The sequence below is a fragment of the Stegastes partitus genome, unplaced genomic scaffold, assembly GCF_000690725.1.
Source record: "Stegastes partitus isolate 25-593 unplaced genomic scaffold, Stegastes_partitus-1.0.2 Scaffold68, whole genome shotgun sequence".
Lineage (NCBI taxonomy): Eukaryota > Metazoa > Chordata > Actinopteri > Pomacentridae > Stegastes > Stegastes partitus.
Window position 1 is genome coordinate 969,489 of NW_007577799.1, and position 11,872 is coordinate 981,360.

Here is an 11,872-nt window from a genome sequence, read left to right on the forward strand (position 1 = left end):
ATCAGCCTTGCACATCTGCACAAAACAATTTGCCTCACTCTTCATCGCAAAACTATATCAGTTTAAATAGGGATTGTAAGTGTTGCTGTTTTCAAGTACAGCTACAAATTCTCAGTTGGATTGAAGTCTGGGCTCCATCTCAGTCACTCCACAACATTTACCTTGTTGTCTTTAAACCGTTTCTTTATCGCCTCTGTTGTGCGTTTCAAGTCATTGTCCTGCTGTAAAATCAAACCTTTTACCTAGTTGCAGTTCTCTTGCAAACTGCATCAGGATATCCTCCAGGATTTCCCAGTAATTTGCTGTATTTATTTTACCCTCTACTGTTGCAGGCCTTCCTGGGCCAAGAAGCATCCCCACGTCATGATGCTGCCACCACCATGCTTGGTGATAGGGATGATGAGTTTGTGATGATATACAGGGTCTAGTATCTACCTAACATAGTATCTAGTCTGATGGCCAGTAAGCTCAGTTTTGGTCAAATCATAGAGGAGAACCTTCTTCCAACTTGCTTCAAACTCTCCCACATGCCATGTTATACATACGGTCTCTCCCGTCTCAGCAGCTGAGGCTTCTAACTCATTCAGAGGAATCATATGTGCACTGGTAGCCTCTCTTACTGATTTGGTTCTTGCATGGTCACTCCATTTTTGAGAACGGTCTGCTCTTTATGCATGTGCCATACTCCTTCCATTTTTAAATCATGAATTTAACAGAACTTGAAGGGGTATTCAGTGACTTATTATATCCGTGTCCTGATTTATTTACTTTTTCAGTAACCTTTTCTGTGAGTTGCTTAGAGTGCTCTTTTATCTGCCTGATCATAGCCAGGACTGCTGACTCACCAGTAACTGGACCTTCCAGATTCAAGTGTCTTTATACTACAGTCACTGAGTCAGGTGATCTCCACTTCATCCAACTGTGTGACTTCTAGCAACAATTAGCTACACCTGTGTAGAATTAGGACAGGAAAGTGTCTTTATTTTTGGTAAATCATTGTCAAAAAAAAGCCAAATTAAATTGATTTATTCAGTGTTAAAAAGCAAAAACTTCCATGGGGGGGTGAATGCTAACAAAATTATCACTACAGACTACAAAGTGAAAACACACAACAGAACTTGTTCAGTTTTTTTTTTTTTAATGAAAAGGATGAGCATAAGTGATAATAACAGTGATACTAAACTAACAAACAGTGACCTCTACTTTTCATGCGCATGAAATCAATGTGAAGCAATCCCTATAATTTTATGGTACGAGTAATCCATTAAACAACACACATGTCTAAAATGAGCTATTTAGCAATGCGTTTCTTCAAAGTTCAGATAGATACCTGTGCTATAAGTACTACTTGGGCACAGTTTTTGTGGGAGTTTTCCAAAGAGATTTTTTTCCGTATGCACAACTGATTAATTTTCATGTGGGATGAAGAGCCCATGCACATCCTTGTGGATCTCGCCATTCACATATGCTCGAGCGACTTCCTTGAAGGTTCTACCATCAAGAATCAGCATGAAACCAGACTGGCCCGGGTTGGAGTTACTTACTGGTATGAGGACCACACCTATAAATCAAAAGAAAAGAGTCTTTTTTATCAGCTTTTCAAATGTACTTTCACTTCAATACACTTAACTCCGATTGAATACAATTAACATATTGGTCTATACAAGTTACAGACACAATCAAAACTGAAAGATCTCATTTTTACTTTTTGTCTACATAAATATGCATGTATGTGTAGTAGCATATACACACTTGTACATATACATTATGTACGCACACCACACAGTATTCTTACCATCATCCTCTGACTCTCCATTTGGTCTGGGGACGAACACTGCCTCTGACGGCCAGCAGTTTTCTTCATTCCAGTAAACCATTTTCTTGGTTTCAGTGTCAAACTTTGCAACCTGCAGAAAATGAACAAATTAGGACAAATGTCTAAAATACAGTTTTTTCTTAGCCTGAGCAAGCAAAACACACACACAGGAGTTCGTACAGTTCATACCAAAGCACTGACAGGTAGCCTTCACAGTTTACCTTTCTGTATCTTACAAGCACTCTGAAGCTGTGATCAGTAATTATTAACAGACATATACATGAATACAGAGAGAGTCTGGCAAAAGTAGTTTATCAGTGCCCGTGCAGAACTTTGTTCCAGCTGTAAACAATATACTTGGAAAAGAGCTATAAAATTATAAACTAGACTTAGAGCTGTCAGTTGGCTGTCAGATGGTGTGACTGGAGGTTCTTATCCTGGTGTTATATGGGTGTGACCCACCACATGCAGTCATTAATAAAAGTAAAACAGAAATGACTTGGAACCTTAGTCCCACCATGTCATGTGGTAAAATGGTAGAAGTATACAATATTGTTGGAACACAGTGGAGCATCTGTCTGAAAGGGAATTAGTCATGGCTAAAAGTGAGGATAAATGTGCAAAAACTGCTTTTCTTAATTTAGATTATTGCAGTTGTGCCTTTTCAGCATATCTGAGCACGTGTCAATGACGTTTCTGTTCCTCACTGTTGCATTAAAAAGGGAAGCACAATAAATCACAGTCTATTTAGTTTCTTTCAGAATATAGGTGTAGGAAAGTCAAATCAATATTCTTATTCTTCATCTTATTGCAGCACATGGCTCAAAACAAGGTAAATGTAACTGACATATGGCTAAACCTATTTATTTATCTTTCATTCAAAAAGTAAGTGAATAAGCAACAGGATCAGTGTCCATCTCCCTCAAAGGAGGCCCTAGAAATTACATAATCTGGACTTGTGACTGACTGAATCAGAGGACTTCTATGTTGAAATACCACAACATCAGGCACATTTGTACAATCTATTTCAGTCCAAAAAATACCCTGCAATAAATCCTACCGGTGTTGTGGTTGCATATGACTTTTTGTTGATACTGTGTTAGATGTTTGCCACCTAAAGACTCAGGTCTAGTTCAGCCAATAAGACTGCAACTGACAGTAATGTAGATTTTTACTCAAGCGGACATAGCCAAGCCTTTTGTTTGATCAAATAAAATTTAGGGTAGCCTTAATATTAACATATGCAATGTTTCATATTCCCTAAATATTCCAGTTAGGAAAAATATGTATTTGTTGGTTTTTGAATCAAATCATCATTATAACATTTGCCTAAAATTATTTCATTTTCATGTCCTGTTCTTTATTCATTTGTTTTGCAGTGTATAAAACTCTTATTCAAAAACAATTTAAATTAAAGGAAAAGACAATGCTCTCTTTGCTCTTCGAATGCTTTGTCTCGTGGGGACTAATAATAGTTAAAAAAAAAAAAAAAAACATGTAATTGTCCAAAGCATGTTACTTCCTTTGGTGTCTTCCTCTTTTCGGATATTATACCACTGGGCTGTGGTTGAGCCTTGGGGTTCTGTGTTTTTTCTATTGTTCTTGCTACCCAGATGAACCCAGTGTGGGTCATGTAAGGATTTGATCTTTGTTCGGACAATGGGTAATTGACACTTGACAAAAAGTGACGTTTCCATACGTCTGTTGCATCAACGAGTAACTCTCAACGCTGCAGTTTGCTTCCTACCACTGTGAAACAATGCTGCCATTAGTGATCTATTTCCCAAACGTCCTGCATTTAACATGTCAAAGACGGATGTTCCCACCACTTACATTCCCCAACAGTAAAACTGAAGACAATAGGTAGGGCATGTCACCTGTTTCGCCAGTGCAGATTCCTCCACACAGTTCCCGTAGACAAACCGGTGCCTCTTGCCATTGACGTCATAGTTGAGTCTGGGTAGTTCAAAACCTGATGGAAGGAAGGTCACAGGTCTTTATGCTTCTAGGTGCTTTAATGAAAGCAACTGGACATCTCTTGTTGGGGCTTAAAAGCATTTCATATCTCATCCAGAGACTTCTTCAGTTCAAGCCTCCTGAATGAGAGGTGAAACGAGACAGTTTTTGTGCTTGTGTGAATAAATCAATTACGCTTAAAGACATAACACAAGAAATACTCGTCAAAGAATAGCTGATTGATTTGCTTCAAGTGTCTGAGTGGCATTGGTTTTACCTTCACAGAGAACCTCTGCTTGGCACACAAGTTTGCCTTCTTTCTCCTTCACAGCAGTGGCTGTTGTGTACTTAAGCTTCACCATGTTGTTTCCAACTGCAACACCCTGTAAAACCCAGCCAAAACATTAAGCTCAAGTGCTAGAGGAGTGCAATCTTTAAATTACCAGAGGAAATTAATTTGGTTTGTTTTTATTTCCACCTTGTCTGACGAGATGGGAAGGACAAATCTTCTGTAACTTGGTTTGGAGTAGCCACTCTCAGTGAACTCTGTGTTTTTCTTCAGATTGCTCATATAGAACATATCGTAAAGGCTGTTATCATTGTAGGCGATGACATCAAAGACGACATGGCCGTCATCCTCAAAAGCGTTCACATGATGGTAGACAACCATTGCTCCAGTGCAGTACTTCATCTCAGTCGACTTGCCAGTCTTTCTGTCTATCAGGTGGATCAGAGTCTGATGAAGAAACAAACATTTAGAAAGACAATAGACATGTTAAACATTTATAGTCAATCCCATTGCACCCAGGTTTTTTTTTTTTGCTAGAACACTGGTGTAGTCTTTTTCCCTTGTCTGCACTGGCATGCAATAACTGGAGTGATTCCTTACATTTTCGTCAGGGCAGAACTTGAGGCAGCTCGCCCAGTTGACACCCCTCATGTAGGCAGTGGCCATCTTGAGGATGTCCAGCTTGAAAGGCTGCTCGATGAAGATGATGTAGTTGTCTGTCAGGCCGAAGCTGTGGTAGTAGCTTGGTGTGAGGAGGGAGCGGCAGGGAACTGTGCAGATAATCTCCACACTCTTCAGCGCAAGGGCATCCTTCCCTTTGCCTGAAAGGTGAAATGAGAAATAATAACGAATGTAGGTGCTAGCATATGTGTGTCTTGTAATGAATTTGAATAAGGTTCCTGAGTTTAAAGGGATGATGCAGCAATGACACATATGACATATTGTTTGGTAAGAATCCAGTTTGGAAATATAGTCTTATTAGACTGTTTATTATCTGACAATCTGATGATATTAGATTGTAAAAATATGAATAACATATAACTTGACTTGACTTCTGACTGTACTGCATTCAGATTCAAGGAAGCAGACGTAACTGTTCATCACCTGCTTCTCATTTCCCAACTTACATTTGCTTATTCTTATGTTGTATCTTAACGTTCTACATCAAAGTACAGCTGATAGGAGATCTGACTTCTGAGGTGTCAGGACAAAGTTGAGCAGGATATAGGGATAATATACCTTTCTGTGAAACAGCAGGGACTTTGAACAGCACATATTTTGTCTTGCCCTTCTCTGCTATTGAAGTTCCGATGTTGTAGGTATTGCCCTCCTTGTCATAGTGTGGATGGGACGTAACCAAGTTTACCGGCAGGTACTTGGTGTAGTCCACCTGTGGCAAACAGTTCAGGGATGAGGTGAAACAAGTTCTGAAGCAAATCTGGTTGTGTGTTAACACTGACAAAGATCGGCAGGCAGTGTTACCTTGTCCTGAGTTTCCAGAGTCAGTGGATCAATCTTGCGGATGTAGTTGGTTTCAGAAGTGGCGAAATAGTCGTTTCCATATTTGATAAAATTGCTGGCACCGTTATCAGTGAAGTCAGGTATTGTGTGGTTGAAAAGAGTAATCACCCTGAAAAGTAAAGAGATTTTTTTTTTTAAATGACAAATACTTCAAAGAGACCTGCTTTGCTCATCCATATGAATGTGTGCCTCATTTGCATCCTAATGACAAATCCACAGCAGAGTGGCAAACAATAGGAGGGCTGTTCCAATACAATAGTCTGATTATTTACATGTTACAGATTCTAAAGAAAATCTTAGTCTCCTTTCCATCTCAGTCATTTTACAAAACTGTAAGACTCCATTTGTGTATTAATGTTACAGAAGATCTTTTTTTCTTGCAGTTTTACAGAAAAGAAACAAGCAAAACTACAGAATCCTAAAAGGAGTGGACACCAAAATAAAACATTTTACAATACTACTTTGCTTACTATACAAAAGGGAAATAATAATTAAACAAGTCAGATTTGGTGTGAATAAAACTTACTTGGAAATTAAGTTCTTGCTTGGGTCTGGATACGCCATTGTCCCCATTTCAGACACAACTATTCTGTTTGCAGCCATATTATCTCTATAGGTGTCACTTCTCAGGTATTTGCTTCTGTAGGTCATTTCACCTGTATAGAAGAATTTACAAAATCATTTGGATTTAGTAAACGTTTTTCTGCATTTAGTAGCTTAAACAAGGCTTAAATTGAAAGACCAACCATTTTTAAAGGTGAAGCTGTTCATGAGGGCCATCCCATCAAACCAGTGTTCGTAACTGGTGTCTCCCAGAGAGAAGATGCCCGGGCCATTGCGCAGAAGCGTGCCTTGCAGCCAGCTGGGAATATTCCCTGTTTGAAAAGAAAACATCAGCAGAAAAAAAAAAAAAAAAAAAAGGAAACTTCAGCAAATCATTAAGAACATTTGTAGGTCATTTTAAAGTGTTAAAACTCGACTTACCTTTGATTTCTGCCTTAACAGGCTCCGGCCTCTCCTGTGCGTTCTTGCAGAGGTTTGCGGACATAATTGGTGCCTGAGCGGAGGACGACGCGCGTAGGTAGTGGACTTAACACTGCTTCTCAGGCAACTTTGAAAACCACTCCCTTTAAAGCTGTCCCTCTCGCTTGGGGCTGGGCGGGCACGGATGCTGGCTGACGAAGAAAGATTATCTTAACTGATTGCGCAACTATTGCTTTCACCTCGAGATTTCAGTGAAATCATGCAGCTCAGCAAAACACTCTGCGGCATAAAACAAACAAACAAAAAAAAAGAAATAATCTAATCTGACAATCCAACTGGAGTGAACCGATTACCTCTTTCTATATTGTCTGTATTTAATCAAAACAGCATAGTATCTATTGCACAAATTATCCCATCAAATCGTTATCTTCACATTTAGTCTTTACCTAAACTGCATACATTTGGCTTCTTTGACCAGAATTCAATACTTGTCAATCTATTTCTATTGAAAGGTATGTTGAATTTTCTTAAGTTTTTATACAATTAGTTGAATACTTCCTAGTTGGTACTATCTGGATAAGCAAAATAACATAAAACATACATTTTAGATTTTTTTTTTCGTCCTTGGTAACTAAAGCTGTGTAACAGTTATTTAAGAGTTAAGAGAGTTTATTATGATAACAGATTCTAAGTGTGTTTTCTTATCTCCTTTATTGACATGGGTTCAAGGCCTTACATGACCACACACTATGCACCATACTGACCTTACATTATTTTATATTCTGTGATATCAGATACACGTGCATTGTTTTCTAGGAATCAGATATCTTGGAATGATGTGTAGCAACATCCAGACAGATAACGAACCACAAGGCTGTAATTCGCTTGTTGATCATTGGATCTCGTCAAATGTGAGAGTTAGGATTTAGCTCAGGGCTAAAGATGAGACTAAGTTTAAGTGTAAACAGAGCTGTGTATGATGTCCTCAGACAGCCCTCCGGAAAACACACAAACACACACAAAAGAAGGGGAAAGAAGTTTTGAAGTGTTTTAATGAGAGGTACAAAAGGGTTTGTTTTGTTAACCAACGGTAATATCTAAAATTAGGCGTCCTCATTAGGTTTAGTGTGTAGCCTGCGTATGTGCATATATTTGTGTGTGTTTGTAGATGAAGTTTTCCACCGGTAGAAAGGTTGGCCTTGGCAAGAAAGATGCCCCTCAGTCTGAAGAAGGAAGTATTTGCCCTGATAGTGATCTTGCCCTTTGATCACTCTGTGGAGCCAAGTGAGCAAAGTCGTCAATTCCCCTGTCATGGAATAAATACACTCACGGTTGAATCTAAATACAAAGTCCCCTAACACAGTTAAAATCAATAATGCAAAGTAATTGTTGTGCAAATGTTGTACAATTTGTTGTAGTTTTCTCATTATGGTTACACAGCTTTTCAAAAATATGTTACAATGATATGTAAAGTTCATGAATTAGATAATTGTTAAAATCAATCATTTTTAAACCTCTTTACTTTTTGCTTAAGTGTACTCGTCAGACACTGCATTTAAACCATTGAAAGGTGAAGCGAATAACATCGATTGTCTTGTTGGTATGGCACCTGCAGATGGCTAGAATATATTCGGCAGCAAGTGAGCAGTAAGTTGTTAAATCTGATGTGTTAGAAGGAGGAAATATTGGCAATTGTAAGGTTTCAACTGAGCCTGACAAATGATGTTGTGGAGTGTTCCTAGTATGTAGTTGTTAGAAACTAAAGTGGTCCAAAGAAGAACAACCATTGAACTCACTCATGCAATTAATAAGCACCTTGTGGTTCTATTCCCCTGAAGAGCTACTGTAACATAAGTTGCTAAAAAAAACATTATTTTGAAAAAAGTGTCAAAACACATGATGCCTCACAGATTGTTGTGCAACTGGAGACCAGTTAGATTGTCCATACTGACTTCTGTCCTCAACTGAAAGTGCCAACAATGGGCACATGGTCGTCAGAACTGGAGCACGTTGCAGTGGGAGGAGGCGAGATGGTCTGATGAATCGTGGTTTTTTTAAAGTTTTTTTAACATCACGTGCACAGCTAGGTATATGAGTTTCATTTACCTGGGGAAGGGATGTCAGTCAGTGGAGGCACTGCAATGCTCTGTGAAATGTTCTGCCTACCAAATGACCAAATTCATTGGGTGGCTGTGGCTCAGGTGGAAGACACTGAACCCGAAGTTGCTCCCAATGGCAGGCAGCACCTTGCATGGCAGCTCTGTTGCCATTGTTGTATGAATGTGTGTGTCAATGGGTGAATGAGAAAACATTGTAAAGCGCTTTGAGTGCCGCTAAGGTAGAAAAGCGCTATATAAGTGCAGTCCATTGACCATTTACCATTTGGCAGTTGGGTTCAGTTTCCCCCCATCACACCTACATACAATTACTGCCAGGCTTGATGAATCTAAACATCACTTGAACAGGCTACAGGGTCTCAAAAAGCAGAAAATGATGCCACATTCTAAAGAGATTCAACAACAGATGCCAAAGTCATTGACATTTATCAATCTGGAAAGGGTTACAAAGCCATTGTTACGGCTCTGGGACTTCAGAGAGCCGCAGTGAGAACCAATATCCACAGATGGAAAAACATGGAACAGTGGGGAAGCTTCCGAGGAGCAGCTGACCCACTAACATTTCTCCAAGAGTGCATTGACATCTCACCAAGAGGCCACAAAAGAAGCCAGATGAACATCAAAAGAACCACAGCCCTCACTTGCCTCACTTTGGGTACATGATTCCACAATAAGGAAGACACTTGGCTAAAGTGGCATCCATGGGAGAGTTGCAAGGGTCAAACCAGTCCTGACCAAAAAGAACAGAAAGAAAGGCTCGCCTGGCATTTGCAAAAAAAAAAAAAAAATATGTAGATGAGCCCCAAGACTTGTGAGATAACATCCTGACGACTGATGAGTCAAAGGTGGAACTTTTTGGAAGACATGGGTCTTGCTACATCTGGTGTAAAGCCAATCCTGCATTCAGCAAGGAGAGCATGATACAGCAGTAAAACCTGGTGGTGGTACGGTGGTGGTTTCGGGCTGCTTTGCTTCCACAGGACCTGGATGACTTGTCATAACTGATGGAGCCATGAATTCTGCTCTGTATCAGAAAATCCTCCTGGAGAACATCCACCATAAGTTCATGACCTAAAGCACAAACACAAATGGGTTATGCATCATGACAATGACCCAAAGCACGCAAGCAAGTCCACCTCTGAATGGCCCAAAAAGAACAAAGTTAAGGTTCTGGAGTGGTTGGGTCAAAGTGCGGACTTCAATCCAACTGAGATGCTGTGGCAAAACCTTAAAGGAGCAGTTCATGATCAAAAACCATCTAATTAGAACTATTCTGCAGACAAGAGTGGGCCAGAGTTCCTCCATGGTGATGATGAAGACTGATCACAAACCATGTGGGCCTTTAATGTATCTTTAATAAATCATCATTTTAAAACTGCGTTGTGTGTTTTCTTTGGTTATCTTTGTCTGATATTAAAATTAGGTTGATGAGCTGAAACCTTTACAAGTGATAAATATGCAAAAATAGAAGATATTCATGGGGGGGAGATGCCTTCTCACAGACCTGTATATATCTCTTTAATACAGTCACGTCAAGCAGGTGACGGATAATGTGGTTTCTACACAATACTAAATAATAATAACAACAAACCTTAATTACTAGCACTTAACAACAGAAACAAAGTACTTTATAAGATCAATAATAAAGAAAATGTCAACAAACAACAGCGAAAACAATTTTAAAGAAATTTAAGGAAACATTGCGCAAAAATGCCTACAGATGAGGACTAAGATAAGCAAAGCAACAAAGAATGATTAACATAAGATTACTTTACATTAAGAGATTATCTCTAAGAATAGGTCTCCAGCAGGTTTTAAGGACTGACTTAATTTAGCAAACAGTCTTGAATGGCAATATTGTGCTCTCTTTTTTAGTTTTGGTAAGGAGTCTGGCTACAGCATTTTGGACAATTCATTAAAAATCTGACAACTCAAACATGCCCTAAGAGAGTTTAAACAGGCCAAATGAGATGGAATAAAAACAACCTCAAGCTTTATAATGGATTAAATGGAACTCTTCTGGGAAAATCTCTGGAGCTACAGAAAACAAGACTCGACAACATGCTTGCTCAAGCTAAGGCTTTCATCAAACAGAATTCAAAAGTTGTGAGAGTTTTGGATTAAGTTTTTGGACAGAGAGCCTTATATATTTGTATAAACAAGCATTAACAGCGCCAGGGCCAAAAACAATTACCTCAGTCTTCTCAGTATTTAGCTGCAGGAGCTTGGGTGCCATCCCAACACTGAGATCAGCTTTTACTTAAGGTTCAGGGCAGAGGCAACATGTAGAGGCAAAGGAGGAGTAGTAAACAAATTTAACTGAGTGGTTTAACATAAAGGTGCAGATGAATTAATTCTCTGCACTTGGACAGAATTATTGTGGATTTTAGTCCAGTTTCCACCCAAAAGGTTCCCAAAGTCAGACCCTTCCATCAGAAATGTGGATGAAAAACAAACCCCTGGGATCACTATCCCCTAAAGGCAGCACCTCAAAGTTTTAACCATCAGTAGTGAGTCAGTGGCAGTCAGTTTGTCCAAAGAACAAAAGTTCAACATTTCTGAATCCAAATTCCCCCAAATGTGTCGATTTCTCTCTCTTTAAAAAAAAAAAAAAAAAATCTTAAAACACTTTAGGCTATCACGTCAGTGGCCTCACAAGACTCTAATAGCGGTAAGTGATGAAAAGCTAAAATCAAGCTTAACCAAATGTGATAGCTGTGTAACTAAACACCATAGGACTCAAGTGAGGACAGAGGGAAGTGAAATAGCAACAGCACAATGCTGTCATCTAGTGGCTCAGATAAGCAATTATGTGTTACAGTTGTAGCACCTATGAATACATTGAGACTATATAGTTTCATGTAGGGCATATTACACTAACTTCTGTCTCTTTATGTACTCAAAAGATAGAAGTTGATGGTATTGACAGTTTTAGAGATGTTTTGAGCGTTTAGTTTCCTTCAAGAGATTGTACCCAATGATTCACTGTAATTGTTGCTAGAAAAAAGTGCATTCTCATAATGTGAATAATGTGTATCTTGGACGCAAAACAATGACAATTATGTCTTCAAGTCATTGTAATACTGATCAAACTTCTATGTTAACATGCAACATCCTGCAACTATGATTGTGATCATGTTCTAAGACATTAAGGCGCTCTTAAATGTTTCCACAAATGTGCCAAAAGCT

At 39.0% G+C, this 11,872-nt stretch overlaps 2 protein-coding genes across 2 annotated transcripts in view; both read right to left on the reverse strand.

The window, feature by feature from the left end:
- zc2hc1a (zinc finger, C2HC-type containing 1A) overlaps positions 1–11,870 on the reverse strand; it is a 34,927-nt gene extending 23,057 nt beyond the window's left edge. The window contains exon 1 of the mRNA XM_008276298.1: positions 11,857–11,870. The gene's annotated coding sequence lies outside the window, so the exon portion shown is untranslated. The remainder of the gene's footprint in view (positions 1–11,856) is intronic.
- On the reverse strand, positions 1,118–6,720 carry bco1 (beta-carotene oxygenase 1). Its single transcript, XM_008276296.1, has 11 exons — positions 6,567–6,720; positions 6,329–6,457; positions 6,109–6,238; positions 5,544–5,691; positions 5,301–5,451; positions 4,662–4,882; positions 4,251–4,508; positions 4,050–4,155; positions 3,694–3,788; positions 1,796–1,907; positions 1,118–1,561 (listed from the first exon to the last, which is right to left on the reverse strand). The coding sequence occupies exons 1-11, from the start codon at positions 6,628–6,630 to the stop codon at positions 1,407–1,409; spliced, it is 1,569 nt and encodes a 522-aa protein (XP_008274518.1). The 5' UTR covers positions 6,631–6,720; the 3' UTR covers positions 1,118–1,406.
- Positions 11,871–11,872: the final 2 nt, after the last annotated feature.